The following is a 22414-nucleotide window of genomic DNA, read 5'->3' on the forward strand; positions in this document are numbered from 1 at the left end:
ACGCCTGGACGTCTATAGTCTTAGACTTCCACTCTTTTGTTTCTTTTTATTTATTATTTTTTTTTATTGCATTCTATTCATGTTTGTTGCAAAAATAATCTTTTAGCGTCAGTATTTTAATATTACTCGTCACTTTCACACCTTTGTAATCATATTATTGGTCAGGATTTATCTTTAAATTCGAGTTAATCACAAAATAAATTAATCGCGAAAAATAAAATTACACAGATTTATTGTGATTCACTCTCTATGTACGAGAACTACGGTCACTTTGTCACTGTGGATTTCCCTAATAATTAAAGTCGGAGGTTATCACAATTCTTTCTTGCACTCTACAACCAAAATCGGTGAATTGAGTATTTAAAGAAAAAAGTTAGGGCTAAGAGATAGTCCTAAAACTCGACTAATACCCGTATAATCTTGACTTATAACCCTTATAATATAATTCAATCCATTGGTCATCGTCGCAAGATCTTCAATCGTTGCTAATCAATCAGCTCCGATCCACACATCAACACTAGTTTTTGTAATACATACGTCTGATTCTAGGCCACATGTTGAGTTATGATCAACTACACAAACTAAAATAACAAATTAATAAGTAAACTAAATAATTAAGATTTAAGTAGTTTAATGGTCACTTCACGAGACATTTAAGCAATCAACGCAACAATCATCAGTATGTTGAATCATTTACAAACAAAAATCAAGCAACAGAGAGAAAGAGCAAGTGGTGGCTGGGCGGATGGGGTTTGGGGTGGTGGTGGTGGTGAGGTATAGCCGTGGAAATAGAGAGAGAGAGAGAGAGAGAGAGAGAGAGAGAGAGAGAGAGAGAGAACACATGTTATTTCCCGATCAATCCCAGAACCAATGATTTTGAATTAGTTTGTACATATATTTATACGTATGATACAATGTTTATTAGTTTTTTTTAATTATTTATTATTGTTACTCTGTTATCTTATGATATTATTATGTGTATCAGCTTGGTTTATGTGAATAAATGAGATTTTATTTTATTGTTTTGCTCAATTTTGAATTTCTAAAAAAATAAAAAATAAATATTTATTACAAAATTAATGATATAAAATTAAAGATATTTAGAAGCAAGTTGTTGCAAAAGAATATTTACTGCCATATTCCAGGAATGATTAATTAGAAGCGAAATGTTATAGAAGCGATTGGTCATCTCTAATTGGTCTCTCGCTCACTTTGTCGCTTCTAACACATTTTGTAGACGGTTGATCAAAACCGATCATTGTCGTTTCTAAGTAATTTATAAGCGGGCTTTTTTTCGTTTATGAAAGTCTAGATCTACTGAATAAGCTAACTTGTTAGATGTTGTTAAAAGGTGTAAGAACAACTGCAAAGACAACAAGCAACATACAACAAGTAAACAATGACAAGTAAAAGACACTAAGAATGATAACTCAGTTCGGCCTCAAGTTGACTCCCTACTTTGGGGGGATATGAATCCCGGTGAAAAGAGTAACTTCACTAGATGATAGTATGAGTACAACGACGGAATACAAATGGATGATAACCTTCCATTATTCTCAACTCCAAACTATTCTAGGTAGTCACTAAGCTCCCCCTAGACTCGAGCTCCCTTCACTTTTTACTCTAACACTCTCTCAGTGTATCAATGTATAGCAACCAACAGCAACCACTGTAAATGCTAGGTTTGTTCTCGCCGGGAAGACACAAACACCAAATAAAAAGACACACGTTTTCTCTTCAAAAGGGTTTCGGTTACATAAGTGTGTAACAGGGCCGGCTTAACGAAATTTGAGGCCTAAAACAAATATACAAAATCGGTCCTTTTTTTTAACACACACAAAATAAACTTCACATATGGTAACCATAAGTGTAATACCATTAAATAATACAAATATTCAATAAAAATATGTTTGTCAACTATCTTTACCATGAACTTCATCTTCAAACTCTTTACTTCAATATTCTTCATTCACACCACACACAACATGAGAAACCTGCAAAGCAAAAAAACACACACACGCACACAACTTCAAAACTTGACTTTTCTTGCCTTTTGCGATGCAAAAGTATTGATCAAATCATTATATTCTAATTTTTCCAGCAAATCCTTTTCAATAGACAACATAGCCAACCCAGATAACCGTTCCTGTGACATCGTTGACCTCGAGTAAGTTTTTATTAATTTCAACTTTGAAAAGCTTCTCTCTGCAGAGGCAACAGTCACGAGAATGGTTAATAAAATTCTGTAAGCAATACAAGCATTCGGAAAAGAATCCACTTTTTTTATGTAATCAAGTATTTCAATTGGACCATTAGTTTGCTCTCGAAAAACAACTCTTAATATTTTTAATTTCGAAAACAAGTTTAAACCATCAATATCCGAAGATTCCTCATGTTTTAAAATATTTTCAAGATTCAAGCATTATGTTTTCAAAACATTTTCGTCCAATAATTTCAGCTTATCAAAAGTAAAAAGAAATCCAAAATTTTATCATACTCTTGAAACTGCTCAAATCTAATTTGAATTGAGGAAACAACTTGATCAACCATGTATAAAAAAATAATCAATTCGAAATAATTCTTCAAGAGATTTAGTATCATCGGAAACTATTGACTCATCGAATTGTCTCTTCCTACGAATCACACGTCTTTCACGAAATTGGGATTTTACTCACATCTCATTTGCAATTTCTTTTGCCGAAATCATGGCAGATGTGAATCCATTTTCTCTATAACTCTCAAAATATGAAACAAGACCTTTCAATTGATCTAATGCCACATCGATATGCATATCTTTACTTTGTAAACTCTTGCTAACCAAATTAATAGCATGTAAGATATCATACCAAATTGTCATGCCTAGCAAAAATTCAAAATCTTCTAGTTCATATTCAGCTAGACATTTTGCTTCACTCTTAATTTTAGGATCGTCACTTGCTTCTGCGAGGTCTAACAATGCATCTCTAATTTTTGGAACTTGATACCTAATTGCTTTGACACTTTCTATTCGACTTTCCCAACGAGTTTGTGACAATGGTTTTACAGTCAAACTAGATATATTTTCTTTCAATATCTTCCATCGCTTGACTGATGAGGAAAACAATGAATATATGCGTTGTAAAACTCCAAAAAATGATATAGCTTTAACACAAGAGTTTGAAACATCATAAAGCACCAAATTAAGATTATGACAACCACACGGTGTGTAAAACGCTCTACAATTTATTTCCAATAATCTTTTTTGCACACCTTGATGTTTTCCTTTCATATTAGATCCATTATCATATCTTTGTCCTCTTACATTATTAATATCAAGTTTCAAATTTTCAATCTCCCTCACAAGTGTATTGAAGAGGCCTTTCTTGGATGTATCATCAACATTTAAAAATCCCAAAAAGTATTCTTCGACTCGAATTGGACTTGTTGACATATCCACACACCTTAATATGATAGACATTTGTTCTCGGTGGCTTGTATCCGGAGTACAATCAAGTATAATAGAAAAGTATTTTACCTCTTTTAACTTTTTGACTATTGTAGTTTTGATTTCATGTGCCAACATTTGAATGAACTCATTTTGAACTCCATGTCCCAAGTAATGATTACGGATCTCGTCGTTTTTAATACGCCTCACATGCTCTTGCATTACCGGATCGAATTCCGCTACCATCTCAACTAGACTAAGAAAGTTTCCATTATTTTCTTGATAAATCTTTTCATTTGTTCCCCGAAATGCCGAGTTATTCTTAGCCAAGTTTTTAACAATAGCAATGATTCTTACCAAAACACTTCTCCAATGTTCTTTTTCTTTGTTAATTATGTTTTGAGCACTCCGATCAATTGTTTTATTTTTAATCAACCTCAACTCCAACTCAAATCAGTCTTTCATATTAATCATGTGTTCATCACTTGTTTCATGACTTTTAAGTTTTGCACCAAGATTTCTCCAATCATTTGTTCCATCATTTCCTAATAGGTTTACACTAGACTTCGTACCAAACAATTTACAACAAAAACAATACACTTTGCTCGATTCCTTTGAATAGACTAACCATCTTCCATCACATCTTTCCCTATTTAGTAATTTTCTCGTGTAAAAAGAAGTTGAAAAATGCCTACAATTATCATCTTTTGGAAATGTTATATCATTATCTTTAATGAGGCCTTTTTCCATCAATAAATCTCTCAACTTATGATCTATATTTTTCCATTTAGACGGGTCAAAAATATTGGTAGAATTTTCAATAAAATCACATTTATCACCCTTGGTGTCCATATCAATTTCCTCTTCTTCTATGATTTTTTCACCTTCTTCATCAATTATTACAATATCACATGTTTCATCAATATTAATCTCTTTCTCTAGACCTTCTTCTACCACCACTTTGTCACGTCTCTTTGAATTAGGTAAATTTTCTTCTCTTATTGCTTCACTTGTAGTTTCATGTCTTTTTGTAAGAAAATTTTCAAGTGCTCCTTTTTGAGATTGAATAAAATTTTCTTCTTTTCTTTTTTTCTTAATTTTATCATACCCCGATTGATATTTTTTTACTAGACATATTTAAATTAAACCAAGAAAACACTACAATTCCAAGAAATAAAAATTCACACTTTGACAAAAAAAAAAAAAACCACACTTGAACACACAAAAATTAATTTAAATATAAGAAACAAGCAAGACACACTAAGAAGGAAAAATAAAATTAAGATAGATAAAACCTTAAATTAATTCATTGTCTTCCTTCTTCATGTTGGTAAAGAAACGATTTTGCCATCGTCACTTATTCGCTGTTTCTTGATTCTTTTGGGGAGAAGATGAAATGTTGCTACTTTTTTACAGTGTAGTGCTTACACAAACAAAAAAAGCTTTGATATTTATTGATTGTGTGTGCCAGACTGCCAGACCCGACATTGTGTGCACATGGACCAGATTCCAATAGTCAAAGCCTGTTTGGTATGGAGTTCATGTACAGATTTCTTTTTTTGGTATGGAGTCCATGTACATATTTCTTTTTTGGTACAATTAACCCAATTAACCGATGGGTATGGAGTCCAGTCAAGATGGGTTAATTGGTATGGAGTCCGTGTACATATTTTGGTACATATATAAATGAAAAAAAAATTGGGCCTTCTGATTGAGGGGCCTAAAACCTTTGCTTTAGTATCTTTGTATGGGCCGAGCCTGTGTGTAGTTCTCTACCCAAGGGTGAGACATTCTCTTTTATATGAGACAAACAAAATGAATGTCTCTGATTCGAAACAGAGACAGATGGTGCACATCTAACATGGTCAGTTAAAAAACTGTCAGCGAAACCACGTCGCATCTTGGTATAAAGAGATGAATAATGGTTTGTGTGATGCGAGGAATAATATGAGGGACAAGAGAATTACATGAACCAAAACGCCAAACTCCATGTAGCAACGGTTTCAAAATGAGCTTTAAAATAGATTTTAAGAATTTAGAAGCGAGTTTTATGAAGTTGGCTTCTTCGGATTGTACCCAGGTGCAATGAATCGAAACGTAGTCTTAATGGAGTGATTGGGTTGATCGATTTAAATGCTCTCGTGAACATGAATAGTAACTAAGAGGTGAAAAATATAAATAAATGTAACCTTTCAAAATAGATTGTAAGTATCAACATCGGTGCATAACAATAAGAAAACAAATCACATAATATAGATATAGTATCTCGTAAAGCTATACAACCAAGCCCAATGGCCATTGAGTCATGTAAACAATTTGCTATACATATAAAGTTATAAACACACACCCTTATTTTATAAATGCCAAAAGCAAAGAACATTCCATTGCAAGCTAAAAATCATAAAATAATCTAAAGCACCAAAAAAAAAGAAAAAAAAAAGAAAAGCAAGTATACATAATAATATAAAAGAAAAAAGAAAACAAAAGCTCCTCTCTCTCTCTCTCCTTCTTCTTCTGCTCTCTCTCTCTCTCTCTCTAAAGTCTAAACCACAATAAAGAGATGAGAGCGGTGGGGTTGGCGTTGGCGTTGGTGTTTGCGGTGGCGGTGGTGGAGGCGGCGACGACGACGTGGTGCGTGGCTCGGAGCGACGCGAGCGTGGAGGCGCTGCAGACGGCGCTGGACTACGCGTGTGGGATCGGCGGCGCTGACTGTACGCCGCTTCAGGCGAGTGGGCTGTGTTTCTTGCCGAACACGATTCAGGCTCACGCCTCATACGCCTTCAACAGCTTCTATCAGCGCCGCTCCATGGCTCCCGGATCCTGCGACTTCTCTTCCTCCGCCACCGTCGCACAGTCAGACCCCAGTAACCACTCTCTTTCTCTCTCTCTTCTCTCTATATCTATCTATCTATATCTATAAATTTATGTATGTGATGTGATGTGATTTTATTTTGTATGTTTGCAGGTTATGGTTCTTGTGTTTATCCATCTTCTTTGAGGTACGTGGATGCATGTATTAGTTTATTTCATTATTTTTTTTATGTTTAGTTAATAAATATATTAGTTTGCTTGCACTTTATTTTTTTTTGTTAGTTGAATTTGTGTTGTCTTCATCTTCACGCTACTGGCTGTTTTTTTTTTTGTTTTTTTGTTTTCTTTTTTTTCAAATGTGAACTTTTTTGTTTAGGGAGTGATTTTTAGTGTTTTATGACCGAATAATATTTGACAAGATTATATATATATATATATATATATATATATATATATATATATATATGATGCACTGTCAACAATGGACCTGTAGTACAGTCACACTAGTGTTTTTTTTTTTTTTTGCTCATAATCAACTGTGAGCTGTGTTATTTAATTGCCCAAAAAATAAATATAAAAATTAAGGGACCGTTTGGTTTAGTTTTCTAAATTCGTTTTCTGTTTTTAAATTATGTTTTCTTATTCTAATTTTTAAATCTAAAAAACAGATTTAGAATTACGTTTCAGAATATTTTAAATGTTGTTTGGTTATGTTTTTCATTCAATTGTATAGAGATAAAATAGAAAACAACTTTTCATTGTTTTCTGTTTTCTAAACAAATTTAAAAAAAACATAAACACGATTCTAAAGAGAAATTTCATTAATTGGGCTTAATAAGCCATTAAATATCAAGATTAGACTATAATGTTTAAAAATATCTAAATATGGACTTTTGACCCAAAATCGGACAAAAATACATTTGATTCAAAAAACCCATATTTTAATCTCATTTTCAAATGATTTTCATCACAAATTTTTTTCACGTTCGAATTGGTTGCGCTAGGATTATAATTTTCGGTGGTCGAGCTCACCGCTGAGCTCGTGGGGTGCGGGGCAACGGCCCGATTTTTTTTTTTTTAATAGGAATTTGGGTATGTGTTAAGTTTCGATTTTGAAGGTTTCACATTGTATTTCATCGTACAACATCGTATCGCATCGTACGACATCGTACAACATCGTACGACATCGTACGATATCGTATGTGTTCAGTTTCGATTTTGAGGGTTTCACATTGTATTTCATCGTACGGCATCGTATCGCATCGTACAGCATCGTACGACATCGTACAACATCGTATGTGTTCAGTTTCGATTTTGAGGGTTTCACATTGTATCTCATCGTACGGTATCGTATCGCATCGTACGACATCGTACAGCATCGTACGACATCGTACGATATCATACATTATAATGTGTATGAATTTTATCGTACATTATAATGTACGATGTCGTACGATGCGATACGTTGCCGTACGATGAAATACAATGTGAAACTCTCAAAATCGAAACTGAACACATTCGATATCGTACGATGTCGTACGATGCTGTACGATGAAATACAATGTGAAACCTTCAAAATCAAAACTGAACACATACCCAAATTCCTATAAAAAAAAAAAAAAAAATTCGGGGCGTTGCCCCGAACCCCACGAGCTCAGCGGTGAGTTCGACCACTGAAAATTATAATCCTAGCGCAACCAATTCGAACATGAAAAAAATTTGTGATGAAAATCATTTGAAAATGAAAGAAAAATATGGGTTTTTTGAATCAATGGTATTTTTGTCCGATTTTGAGATAAAAGTCCATATTCAGATATTTTAAAACATTAGAGTCTAATCTTGATATTTAATGGCGCTTATTAAGCCCAATTAATGAAATTTCTCATTCTAAATCTGTTTTCTAAATTCATAACCAAACAATTTTTCTAAAACTGTTTTCTAGAATTTAGAATCAGAAAACAAAAAACGAAAACAGAAAACTTAACCAAACGTCCCTAAAAATCTCTGCCTTAAATGGAGAGAATCAGAGAGTTCACTAGACGAGTTACACGTGTCATCTTGCATGGGAGGTCTGAGAAATCTAACCGTTGATTTTCTTTAAAAATTGATGTGTCGTTGTGTTGTGTGTACGTATGTGTGTTTTCAGACATTTTGTCTGTCAAAGCCTGAAATAGCTCGCTGATTTGGTTTTGCTAAAACTTTGTAGTACTGATATTTCGATTCAAACACCAAAGCCTTGAGATTCTCGACCATTGGAATGTGTTCATTAGACCAACGGTCAGATGATAGTTGGTCGCCAGAATTCTGGGATAATTATGGACTATACTGTGCTGTAACAGTCACACACACATACTTAGGAACAGGTTGTTCTTTTTTCTATCTAACCTGTCAGTCACGCTATTATTGACTTCCTTTGCTCAGCCCTTGAATAAAAGCAACAAATATATAGCATGAATCAAAACTGACATTTGGATCAAACCTTCTATAAGCAATATTGTTCTCCTTTTGCTTATTTTCCTCCTTATTTATTATAAATATAATTTTTATTTTTATTTTTATAAAGAGTATAAGATCCTTATGAGTGGAAAGTGGTCCAACATGCAAACTTTTCTTAGCAGGCTTATTTAAAAATATTTATTTATTTTGAACCCAGAGGCTTAAAGCTTTTAAGATACGAAGTTGAGGCTTTTGCTTTATTTTGCAAGTTTATTTTGAAGTGTGGAAATATTACAGAAGTGAAAAAGTCTTCTAGCATGTTTAAAGCAAATGAACAAAACGAGCCTTATTTATCACGTAAATACCAAATTGAAATGGTTCCCTATATTTTCTTTTACATAAATGATGTTAGACTAAGCAATAAATCTTCAATTTTTTACTTTAGAAAATTGTTTCTATAATAATACATTCCAATTTGGTATTGGTGCCCGAATCCAAAAAAAGTGGTTAATGTTTGGGATAAATCACTCGGAAAATGCCATTGAGTCGTCAATGTAACGAATCTGCTTTATCTGCCACAGTTTCACAGCCATTACGATCATCATTATTATTATTCATGTGCTTCTCTTGTTCCAAAATGACTTTTGTAGTATTACAGAGAGACAAAGTGTCATCACATATATTTTGACCAGCATGGATCTTTAACTCAGCAATCACTATAAAGTGTTTTTCATTTGGCCAATTTGATCATAAAAATACATATATTCTAATTTTGGAAAAGCAGTCTAGATCGAGTTTTTAGATCTTGGTTTACATAGTAATTTTGTGTGTATTTTTAGATCTTGGTCCCTGAGCTCTTAAGGGCCATCTTGGATTATACTTATCTTGCAATTGCACTTATGTTCTTTAAAAAAAAAAAAATTACAAACCAAGTATTCTTTTTAATTTTTTAATATTTCAATTTTGCCCGGCAAAATTCAATACATAATAGATAAAAAAGAGTCGGTTAAACCGTGTACTAAAAACTTATTTTATTTTTTCTAGGAATTATTACAGGTTCCACTTGATTGAACAATTTGATTTTTAAATTTTGAAAAGAAAAGATATGAGGATAAACTAAAATATAGTAATATAGTTAAGAAATCAATTCATTATTTGTGACAGCTACCCATCTCAAAATTGAATAACCACTATATATAATATATTATATATAAGTATATATGGAATATATTTTTTTATATTAAATTTTTATATTAAAAATGCAAATAATTAAAAAAAACTAATAATATGTTCTTTTTAACTTGATTAAAAAATCAAAGTTTCTTTTTATATTAGTTGCCGCCAGAGGACTGATTTTGAGCTTGATTTATCGCAGCACCGCCGGAGGAAGCGCACCAACCACATCATCGATGAACAACCCTACACCGCTTCTGACACCGCCGGCTTTCGGAAACAAGAATCCGGGATTGACGCCGCCGTTCCCCGACAACGACGACGACAGTTCGAGAGCGCATCCCAAAAATCTTTCGATTCTTAAACTTTCAACGACACTTTGGTTCGCGTTTGTGTCGTCGTTTCTCATGTTTTCTTAGGAATACGGACACGAATTCGACATAAAAAAAATGTCGTCGTTTTTTCTTAAGAAAGAGATGCTTTGCAAAGTTTTGGTAGAAAGTTGGAAGCTGCCCCCCTTGTCTGTGTAGCGTCTGATGTTTTGCAATGTTGTTTCTGTTTTCATAACTTTTAAAAAGTTTGTATTAATTTGAGATAGTTTAGGCATGTTAATTTAATGGTCCCAAGTGTAGGCCAACATTCAATGTAGCTAGTCAACTTTTTTTTTTATTCAAGTAAACATTTTGCTTGAATTCAGCTGATGAATTTTCCCATCTCTGCAAATTCATTTTTTTTACATATACCATTGCACTTCATTTACTAATTCAAAATTTCAAATAACAATATTTGGATCCTTAAACATGCGTTGAAGATGGCTAAATTCTATGTATAAATAGGTTTGAAGGCAAGAAAAACCAAACAGGGGATTTGAACATAAAATTGAAGAGCAAAATCCAGTCAATAAATAAAACCTTCCCTTCTGCATATCTTGAATCTTCATGTTGTTCCTCGAGTAATCAGAGAATTAGCCGAACTAAGCTTGAAAATGCATAATGTTGGTCTTTTGACTATCCCAGAGAAGCTTCAGTTCTTTTGGCATTGATTACCAGTTCAGTACGTAGAGAAAATTCAGGGATCGCTAGAAAAGAGAAAATCGGTATAACATTAATTTCTAAAGAATATTGGCTAGTGCTTTTCAAAGAGCAACAAAACTAGTATCACCCTGTTATTTTGCTCCCAATTTTTTCAGTCGAAGAAAGGGAAAACTAACATCCTATTATTCACTGTTGATATTTCGTGGAAAAAAGGAAAATAAAAAAATTGACGTGCAGTGAGTGAAATTTTACCGGCAAATGCAGAGGTTTACTTCGTTAAGTTCTTCAGTTTGGAGACACGAGAGCCTTCATTCTTTCCTCTTTTCCCATTCCTTCTTCAAAGAGATGCTCGAGATTCGGACAATCTTCAATGGTTAAGATCTTCAGCTGCGTTCTTACTAAGAATTCTGGAAGTGGCGGTTTCAACCTCTTGCAAGCCTCAATTGTCACCGAAACCAATCGTGGCATTGTCATCCGCGTTGAACAATCACGGCCTTCCCAAACTTCCCACTTGGGCAAGCAACTAAATTTTAAATATTTCAATCGCGGGAATGACATGATTTCTGATGACCCATCGGCCTCGCTCGATGTTCCTAGAAAGTCACGGCCGACTCTTTCCACTTTGTATATGAAGAGCAAAGAGAGCGATTCGAGGGACGGGAGTTTCCAAAAGGGACCGAAAGATTCGATCTTGAAGCAGCCTTCGAGGCAAAGACTTTTCAAATGATCCAATGAAGCCATCCAACTCGGAAACAACGTTGGGCCATCGTACATCTCAATCACCAAATGTTTCAAGTTCGGATTCGGCTTCAAGCTTTCGAGCAACGATGCCTGTTTGCCTCTATCATTGAAGTTAAATTTCAGCTCTAGAGCGGAAATGCCTTGCTTGTCCTCGAGCCTTGCTCTCTTGGCTCCTTCAACGTCTTCTATTTTTCCGATGCCCCAAATAGAAAGACGTCCTTTGAGCCTATTCATTCCGTTTAAATTCTCTAGCACCATTGTCCTCTTCTCGCCCGAAACCGCCAAACAATCCAGTGTCTCGAGATCAGTCAATTTCCTGAAGCCCTTTGGAAGCCGAAAATAATTCCCCAGATACAAATGCCGTAAATTGACAAGCTTTTCGATCCCCTTTGGGAACTCGTATTTGCACCCATTCAATTTCAGAGTGTGCAAATTGATCAAGTTACAGAGGCTATTGGGCAACTTGACAAACCCTCCAGCGTTTTGTAAGCTCAGATACCTCAAGTGGATCAGTCTATCTATCCTTTTTGGAATCCTTGCCAACTCGTAGGTATCCAATCTCAGAGTCCTAAGGCAGGTCAGAGCTACCAATGAATCCCAACTAATCAAGGTCTTTTCTGATGCAAAATTAGTGATAGAAAGCGTCCGCAGAGCCTTTCTCTCGTAAACCGAAATGGGAATTTCCGCTCCGGGCTCCACTAATAGTGTGCAACGGAATACTTTTCCGTCCACTCCATTCACTCTCTCCGAGTTTATCGACATATTTAACCATTCATCTCTGGCGACAAACAATATAAAATCGTGAATTATGTCATGCATTTTGCAACGGACGATATTCCCATCTTCGTCTCTCTCGAGGTCTTGAAGGAAAGACCGTCTCACCAAGTTCTCGAAGCAGTCCACGCCTTTCCTCTTGTAGTCCTGTTTGACATTCAAGTAACCTTCCGAAACCCACAACTGAATCAACTCATCCCGGTCGATCGCATAGTCTTTCGGGAAATAAGCACATTGCAAGAGACAGAGCTTTTCAAGGGAAGGCAAATCGTAGTAGCTAAACAAGAAGGGTACAAATACCTTGTTTTCGACCTCCTTCGATTTCCACGACTCGTCCTTCAAGACTCTCTCCCACGCTTCCACGTTGTAGTCTTTGAAGCGCATGAGACTCCCTAAAGTCTTTGCCACGAGAGGTAAGCCTTTGGATTTGGCCGCGATTCTCCGCCCGATTTCTTCTAATCTCTCACACCTCTCTTTCCCGAAGAACGCTTGATGTCGAAATATCGACCAACAGACCTCGTTGGGCAAAAGCTCGAGGCTCATCATCCGATCCTCCGCTCTCATCACAATCGCGACTTCCTTCTTCCTCGTCGTCACCAAAATCTTGCTTCCCGATCCTCCACTCTTGAGGCAATTTTCAAACTGACCCCACTTTCTGTCATCTTCGGACCAAACGTCGTCTAGGACAAGCAAAAACCTCCTTCCCTCAATCGACTCATGGATACCCTTGAGTAAGGCTTCGAATTCCAGCAATTTCTCTCCCCCCGGGATTCTAAGAGCCTCCATTATCGCTCTGGCGATCTTGATTTCATCAAACGGATTCGATACACAGACCCAAACTTTGAGCTCAAAATGCTTACCGATCTTCTCGTCGCCGTAAACAAGCTGAGCCAGAGCGGTTTTTCCGATCCCTCCGGTCCCAACCACCGGAACGATCTCGATCCCAGCTACGCTCTCAGCCAACAGCCTTCCAACCAAACACTCCTTCTCTGCTTCTCGTCCGCGAACTTCGGACACGTCGACGTCAAACGAAGTGGTCTGAGGCAGCCTGAGCTCGGAGGAAGAAGCACGAAAGCTTCTCCGAGGGGCAAAATTGAAGCCCTCTTTCTCGGTGGAGATGGTCGCAAGTCTCCGGTTCAGGCCATCGATTTTGAGAGAGATCCGGCGGCGGAGACCTAGAAGGTGGACTCTACCGCCCGGGAAGCACCGGAATCTGGCGAGAGGGCCGAGAGTCGACCGGAGAGCCACCGCGGTGTCCCACTCGTCGAGAGCATCGGCGACGGCGAACGAGACTCCTCGGAGCTCGGCGAGCCAGTGCCTCACGTCGGCCTCGTCGACCTGCCTCTTCTCGGCCTCCTCAAGCACCGCCGTGATCGCGCCGAGCTTGGCGGCGAGCTCGTCGACTCTACTCGCGGCGCCGCCGACGAGGCCTCGTTCTCGGCGGAGCTGTTCGGCGGCGGAGGAGGAAATGATTTGGAGGATCGCGGAAATTATAACTTCGGCCATGGCAATTATCACTGCAACAACCACAATAACAAGAAACTCATTTTGTTAACAATGATTGGAAAATAGTCAGCGACTGTGGAGATGGACAGTGAGGGAATAAAATTAAATAACTATATGGTGCGGATGCCAACGTGATGCGGCAATAGCGGCAATAACGGCAATAAAGGGTATTGATGAGCATTGATGCGGAAATTATGGTTTATTTCCTTTTTTACGCTATTTTCAACTCTATAAGTAATTATTCTTCATTGATATAATTTGGTAGATTTTATGAAATAGAAAAAAGAAATCAACATTTGTGTTGCAATTTGCGATTATTTCTCTTTCCTATATTACGCTCTACATCAGTTGGTATCAGAGCCACTCCGATCCCTTCCATGGCGCGTAGAAATCGACGTGGAGGAGTCCTGGAGGCTGATTTGGATGACGCATATAGACGTGAAGAATTCGCCGGATTACGTCTACAATTGGAGGTCCTAACCCGCTGCGTCGAAGCGCTTGTTCAACAGCGATCCGCAACGCCGTCGGGCTCCTCTTGACGAATCCAATATCTATGCGGTGTTTTATGACGAAACCGCGGAAAACGAGCCCGTGTATGACGCCGACGCTATCTACGATGAGCCCGTGTATGACGAGGTTGTGTACGAAGAAGCCGTCTACGACGAAGCGGAGTACGCCGAAGCCATCTACGATGAGGCCGTGTATGATGATATCGTGTACGCCGAGAACGTATAGGATGAGCCGAAGTACGACGAGCCTGTGTACGACAAGGCGGAGTATGCTGAAGCTGTCTACGATGAGCTCGTGTACTCCGAGAACGTATACGATGAGCCGAGGTATGACAAGCCCGTGTACTATGAGACGGAGTACGAAGGAGTCGGATACGACGACAAAATTTTGGCGCTAAGTAAGGTCACCGAAGTGGCTGTACCAAGCACGTAAATTGAGATGAAGTCATGTTTAAATCCAACGGAGAGAATTACTATTTTTTCGCTTTCGAGGGAAGTCATCGAGACGATCCCATTGAGTGTGGCAAACCAACGCCCACCGAGAGCAAGTATCCTATATTGGATCGATGATGACACAAAGAAAATAGAGGTGGATTCCATGTTGATTCCTAACAAGAAGCCTCCCGACAAACCGCCCGTGTGAAGGCCGAGAAGATCAATCTTTGTGAACCACTCAATGTCCATAAGAAAAAAACACACCCTTACAAATTCGAGGACGAATTTTCTCCACTCCGGGAGAATGATGCGGCAATAATGGCAATAAAGGGTATTGATGAGCATTAGAATGATGCGGAAATTATGGCATTGAGCATCAATTGAGATCAGTTTTATTTCATTTCAATTTTAGAATTTGGTGCATTGATTATGGTTTATTTCCTTTTTTACGCCCTTTTCAACTCTATAAGTATTTGGTAGATTTTATGAAATAGAAAAAAGAAGTCAACATTTGTGTTGCAATTTGTGATTATCTCTCTTTCCTATATTACGCTCTACATCACAACGCCATATATGATATAATATCTACTTGTTTATTATAATAATTTAATCTTCTTCATGTGATGTGTGTCAAATAAGCGAAGAAAATATAATTAAATGGTTAATCATTCATAGCAGCTTCTTCATGTGTTTCTCATACATCTTGTTTCCTTCTTTCAAGCATGTATATAATAAAATGAAAAAACCAACCAAATAAGCTAAAAAAGTCTAAGAATTGCTAAATAGCCAATCTTTTGTAATTTTTTTTTTTGTAAATAGTCACTTCAACTTATTTACGGCACTGAAAAGAAAAAAAATACCCAAAAATATTCCCGCCTATTTTGGGTTTTTCTGTCTTTTTTAGTGCCGTAAATAAGTTGAGGTGACTATTTACAAAAAAATTACAAAAATGTTGGCTATTATTATTTTTTTAAATAGTAACTTTTCTATTAATAATGGAAAAAGCCAGATTTACATATAAACAAAGATAAGGAACAGATGTGGTTCAAAAAATAGGACCGAACTATCCTCCCACAAGTCGAAAGGATGGTCAAAAGAACAGAAAGCAAAACGCAAAAAGGGGCACCCCATGCCCTGTACACACAGATCTAAATGGCACTATCCCTATTCTCGTTGGAGATCTGCCAAGGAGTATAGTTTGAACTCTTTGTAAGAGCTGTATAGCCAAAGTGCGATGTTGCAATTGAGTGCATCTTGTATCGCCTCCAAGCACCAGACTTCGTCTTCAAAAATACTTTTGTTCTTTCGGATTCAGGGAGTCCAGAAAACTGCTAGAATTCCGGTCTTGACCGCTGCCTGGCATCTACTGTTTTTCCCCGGTGTCGCGTGCAGCAAAAAGACATCTGCCAATAAGGTTGACTATTATACAAAACGATATAAGTCAAATGACTATATAGCTAAGAGACCCTAACAAAATATCAATTTGTTTACAATCATATAATGTTCTCAGTTTCAACAACTATATGACCAATATTTGACTATATATAAAATCATTAAGTTGATATGATGAAAAAGCAAAAAAATTAAGGCAACAATATAAATAAAAGTTTAGTCACACTCATGTTTTGCCACGGTTTCAATATTAAATACAAAATTTGTAAACTGATACAAATTTATTCATTTAGAAACTCAAAACATCTCAGCATAAGAACAATGTTCAGACTTCAGAGGCTCCCCAGTAAACATGGCGTAAGAGATTTAACTCGTCATGAGAAGACCCCATCATAGATAAAAAAAAAATCACAAAATACACAAAAGTTCAGATATAGAATATGGTTTCTGGTTCTCGTGAATGGCTTAATAATAACAGATATAGAATATGGTTTCTGGCTCTCGGGTAAACTCACATCTCGCCAGGTTTTGTTGAACGAAAAGAAAAATGTTATGTTTTCGACCCTGTTAAAGTCACAAGCCTTCTAAACTGAAGTGCCTTGTGATGCAAGAAACAGATCAATACAAACACAATGTACAAGAACGTAGAAGATAAAGTAGGAGCACACCGGATTTATCCTGGTTCGGTCTTAAATGACCTACGTCCAGCCTTGGGGTAGTTCCACTATCAACGATGATGAACAATACAAACCAACAATACAACCAGAAACCTTCAATCTGATCTCACTCGATGTTCTCTCTTACTCGATGATTTTCTCTCAGATTTTTCTCTCCAATGTAATCTCAGATAGTTTGTGAATATGTTCTAATTACAAGGATTACAACAAGCTTGTATATAAAGACCCCTGCTATGCTGATGTGTCCTTCAAGCAATCTCTCGCTGATGATCCAACGGTCTTCAAACCCGAGAAACTTGCTGATGAAGCTTTGGCCGTCAGATGAGGATCTCTTGATGATTTCAAAAAACACCACTTGTATACCACTTCATACAACAATTCTCCACCTTATTGAACATCATCTCTCATCATTTAGTGAAAAAATCACGTCTTGATCTACTCCTCAAAACCACAGCTTCCAATGTTGACCAGCCTCAAGCAATGACTGAATTTGTTGCTTGGTAATGGCTTTGTCATCATGTCAGCAGGGTTGTCTTCAGTAGACACCTTCTCAATCTTCACCTCTCCCTTGCTCACAATGTCTCTGAAAAAATGCAGCTTCACATCAATGTGTTTTGACCGCTCATGAAACACCTGATGTTTAGCCAAATAAAGAGCACTTTGACTGTCACTGTGGATGATCACTTGAGGCTGCTTGAAACCTAGTTCAGATATGATTCCCTTCATCCATAAGGCTTCTTTCACAGCTCCAGTGATTGCCATGTATTCAGCTTCAGTTGTGGATAGAGCCAATACTGACTGGAGAGTTGATTTCCAACTTACAGCTCCACCACACACGGTGAAGACATATCCTGTTGATGACTTTCTTGTGCCAATGCTTCCTGCATAATCAGAGTCAACAAAACCTTCTACCTGCACTTTGTTAGTATCACAATAACCATACATAACTCCATGTTTAAGAGTACCCTTTAGGTATCAGCTTCAGTGATTGCCATGTATTCAGCTTCAGTTGTGGATAGAGCCACTACTGACTGGAGAGTTGATTTCCAACTTACAGCTCCACCACACACGGTGAAGACATATCTTGTTAATGACTTTCTTGTGTCAATGCTTCCTGCATAATCAGAGTCAACAAAACCTTCTACCTGCACTTTGTTAGTATCACAATAACCATACATAACTCCATGTTTAAGAGTACCCTTTAGGTATCTCAGAACCCATTTGACAGCATTCCAGTGTTCCTTGCCAAGATTTGACATAAACCTGCTCACAAGACTAATAGCATAGGCAAGATCAGGTCTAGAACAGATCATGGCAAACATGAGGCTACCTACAGCCAGTGACGGATCTAGAACTTTAATCGAGCGGGGGCACAAAAAAATTTATAATGGGTTGATAAACATAACAAGAAGAATGCAATAAAAAAACTTCATTAAATAATTAAATATCAAAAACTACAATTGTATACGTCGACTTTTCATGTCTTGAAATCGTCGTATAATTGTCTCATTATCAATCCTATCAGAAATATCTTTTTCGATGTACACAATTAAATTATCGTTCATCAGTTGATCTCCCATTCGATTGCGTAGACGATTCTTCACAATATTCATGCTTGAAAATACTCTTTCGACCGAAGCGGTAGCAACTGGAAGTACCAATGCCACTGTGATGAGCAAATATATTAGTGGATATACCTGATCTTTCTTTGTCTCGACCATCTTTTTTACAAGATCCCCAAGCCCTCTAAGGTTAGCAAACTCCGCATTAGAACGCATGTCGAAAATATAAGTTTCGAGTTGGTTATCGAGCTTTAAACGATTCGCAATAGAAAAGTCTTCAGGATAAAACTCGGCAAGACGGATCAACTTTTGCTTGTCATAAGCAGAAAAAGAGTTGGTAGGACACAAACATGCTATACACAAAAGAAGCTCCGTGTTCGCCTCAGTGAAACGATCATTTAACTCCAAAAGTTGCATGTCAATGATAGAATAAAATAGCTCGACACGAAAGTGAAACGAATTCGTTACGCTTTGACCTTTACGCCTTGACCTTCCTCGGGGTATGTAAACATCATCCATGTTAGGCATTCCCACGTTATTCTTTTCACAAAAAGAAAAAACTTCATCAGAGAAATCTTTCCACCCATTGTCTCGCATCGATTGCAACCTTTGCTTACAAATTTTTGCCAAAGTCATAGCATTTACAATATCTTGGTCCCTCCTTTGCAAAGCTTTTGACAATTCATCTGTAATCCCTAATATTGCCTTCATCAAGTGTAGCGTAAATACAAAATCAAAGGATTGCATGATACTTAATAAATTATTTGCTTCAAATTTCTGCTCTGAGCTTGACCCCTCGTCAACAATAATCTCGAGAAGATCAATTGTGGATGAGAACATGATGATCAAGCTGATTAAAGAATCATAATGTGAGCTCCAACGTGTATCCGAAGTACGTTTCAACATGGTCTCCTGATTTAATCCTTTTCCGCTACAAATCTCACCATTATCGATAGCCTCAAAAATCTTGATTGCATGCAATTGATGAAGAACGTCACACCGTTTAGACGAAGCGCTAGCAATGTTGACAATACTAGCAATAGAAAGGAAAAGACTTGCAACTTCAATATGTTTTTTTGCTACCGCTACAAGAGCAAGTTGGAGTTGGTGAGCAAAACAATGAATGTAAAAAGCACACGGATTTTCTTTCAAAATAAGTGCTTTTAAGCCATTGAACTCTCCATGCATATTACTAGCTCCATCGTATCCTTGGCCCCGCAATCTAGAAATGCTCAATCCATGTCTAGAAAATAATCCATCAATTGCCTCTTTTAGAGATATAGCTGTTGTAGTAGCAACATGTTCAAGACCAATGAAACGTTCAATTATAGAACCACTTTGATCGACATAGCGTAAAACAACAGCCATTTGTTCTTTCATTGAGACATCGCGAGATTCATCAACTAGAATGGAAAAAAATCCACCACCTATATCTCTCAAGATGGCATTAAGAGTTTCCACGGCAATCGCATTAACAATTTCCTTCTGAATACTTGGTGCAGTCATTTTATCATTCTTCGGAGCATTCTTAAGAACAACTTTATCAATGTCACTATTGTGATTCGCCAAAAACTTCAAAAGTTCAAGAAAATTACCTTGATTCTTTGAGTTTTCTGTTTCATCATCACCACGAAAAGCAAGACCTTGTCGTAGAAGAAATCGAATGCAATCAATTGTGACAGTCAACCGTGATGCATAAGTACTTTGCATTTGATTAGTTTGCTTGATGAAAACATGTTCAATATGTTGCTTTTGTTTTCGTAGAGCTTCAAGCTTATTCCACGCCTGATTGTGAGCACTGCCATGGCCTCCTACATGTATATCCAATCTCTCCTTTTTTTTCCAGTTTCTGAATCCGTCGCCAACAAAATAATCTCCACCTCCTTGATCTCCGTTATTTTGTTTGAATAAATAACAACAAAGACAATAAGCTGCATCTTTGGCCACACTATACTCCAACCAGTTAGCATATTGGTGATACCAAGCATGATTAAAGCGTCTTTCTCTGTCACCAAACTTTGTAGGAGGAAACTTAACAAGCTTCGGCTGACAAGGACCTTTCAGCATATAAGCTCTTCGAACGTCGTTTTGTAGATTTGGATGATAATCTGATATTGGTATTCTTTTTCCAGGATCGGTCTCGAGAGTGTTTGGATTAAATTCTTCTTTGCTTGATTTTGTAATATCATAATTTTTTCCTGTTTGAAACGGAGAGTCTAATCCTCTTTTTAAATATTTATCCATACCTATTTAACAAAAAGAAAGAAAATCAATAAAATATTTTAACTAAAAAATCAAAGAAGAAAAAAAAATCAAAGAACTTTGTAATTTGTATACGGTAGTGATAAGACCCAAAATAAAGAAAGATTTCAATAAAGAAACAGAGAAAGTGGCTTCTTCTATAAAAGCTGGTTAAGCCATATTTTTTGGCTGATAGCTCCAAAATAAAATATGGAGGAAAAGTATAAGAATTTAGTAGAAAGCAAAAGAGAAAAGCAAAAAAATAAAATAAAATATAAACACTGGACTTGCACTTTAAACAAGAGACCTAGTCCTAGTATATAATAAAAAAAATACAATTAAAAAAAACAAAAGATTTCTTAAAGCTCAAAAAGTTGCATATAAAATAAAGTGCTTTTGACTTTTATTTCCATATCACATATGGCCATATGCACTGGTAAGTGGTAACGGCAATCCTTTTTAAAAAAAAAAAAAAAAAGCATATCCCTATATGAAGTACAAACAATCTTGAGTATATCACTGCAGAGATAATAAATAAAACCTAATAATTACCTTGGAATTCGTGAACTCAATATGCAAAGAGAAAAAAACCTCTCGGACTGCGAATGACAGCAGCCAGACCAAAAATAATGAAAAGGTTAAATATTATTAATGATTTAAGCTTTTTATATTGGGCGTGTGGGTTACTAAGCCCAATTTGAAATCCGATTTATAACCAATTCCGATTTTTTTGTTAAATATAAGTACAAAAATTTTTTCTCCAAAAATTCCAGTGGGGGCCACTGCCCCCACTGGCCCCCACGTGGATCCGTGCCTGCCTACAGCACTTGCATATAGAATCCGGGCCATGTTCAAGATGTCTTCCTTTGACTGAGGACTTTGAGCACTCGACAGCTTGTAGTGTTGAGGTATATGTGTTGATACAGTCTTTGATAGAGACATCTCATATCTGTCTAAGACTTTTCCAAGGTAGCTTTGTTGATAGAGGCACAATTTCTTGTTCCTTCTGTCTCTAATTATCTCCATGCCAAGGATCTTCTTAGCTGGTCCCAAGTCATTCATCTTGAACCTCTGATTGAGCTGTGCCTTCAACCTGTTTAAATCAGATTTTTCCTTGCACACAAGTAACATGTCATCTACATAGAGGAGCAGATATATGAAACCATAATTTTTCAGATCCTTGAAATAAACACACCAGTCATACTCACTTCTTTGATAGCCATGACTAATCATGAACTCATCAAATTTTAAATACCATTGTCTTGGAGATTGTTTCAGACCATATAGGGACTTGTGCAGCAAGCACACCTTTTCACCTTTTGAGCCAACCTCAAAACCTTCAGGTTGCTGCATAAAAATCTGTTCTTCCAGGTCTCCATACAAGAAAGCTGTCTTGACGTCCATTTGATCTAATTCCCAATCAAAATGTGCACAAAGTGCTAGAATAGTCCTGATAGACCTGTGTTTGACCACATGGGAATAGATTTCATTGTAATCTATCCCTTCAGTTTGGGAGTACCCTTTTGCCACAAGTCTGGCTTTGAACCTAGGCTCTTCAAATCCTGGAATTCCATCTTTTAGCTTGAATATCCACCTGGATCCAATGATCTTGTGTCCTTCAGGCTTGTCAACAATAGACCATGTCTTGTTTTCCTTCAGAGAGTCAATTTCTTCAAGCATAGCAGATTTCCACTGTTTA

At 36.9% G+C, this 22414-nt stretch overlaps 3 protein-coding genes across 3 annotated transcripts; 1 reads left to right on the top strand and 2 right to left on the bottom strand.

The window, feature by feature from the left end:
• The first annotated feature begins 5682 nt into the window (after positions 1 to 5682).
• Positions 5683 to 10458, top strand: LOC149393983 (Carbohydrate-binding X8 domain superfamily protein). The gene is made up of 3 exons (XM_089616868.1): positions 5683 to 6288; positions 6390 to 6423; positions 10047 to 10458. The coding sequence occupies exons 1-3, from the start codon at positions 5985 to 5987 to the stop codon at positions 10261 to 10263; spliced, it is 555 nt and encodes a 184-aa protein (XP_089472994.1). The 5' UTR covers positions 5683 to 5984; the 3' UTR covers positions 10264 to 10458.
• A 4-nt stretch (positions 10459 to 10462) lies between these two features.
• LOC149393984 (putative disease resistance protein RGA3) lies at positions 10463 to 13961 on the bottom strand. The gene is made up of 2 exons (XM_089616867.1): positions 11131 to 13961; positions 10463 to 10922 (listed from the first exon to the last, which is right to left on the bottom strand). Exon 1 carries the CDS (start codon positions 13897 to 13899, stop codon positions 11164 to 11166), a length of 2736 nt encoding a protein of 911 aa, XP_089472993.1. The 5' UTR covers positions 13900 to 13961; the 3' UTR covers positions 10463 to 10922; positions 11131 to 11163.
• Positions 13962 to 18366: 4405 nt separating this feature from the next.
• Positions 18367 to 19842, bottom strand: LOC149393985 (uncharacterized). The gene has a single exon (XM_089616336.1). It carries the CDS (start codon positions 19840 to 19842, stop codon positions 18367 to 18369), a length of 1476 nt encoding a protein of 491 aa, XP_089472462.1.
• Positions 19843 to 22414: the final 2572 nt, after the last annotated feature.

The sequence above is a fragment of the Urtica dioica genome, chromosome 6, assembly GCF_054948205.1.
Source record: "Urtica dioica subsp. dioica isolate 48M chromosome 6, U.dioica_male_clone48M_v1_H2, whole genome shotgun sequence".
In the NCBI taxonomy this organism is placed as follows: Eukaryota; Viridiplantae; Streptophyta; class Magnoliopsida; order Rosales; family Urticaceae; genus Urtica; species Urtica dioica.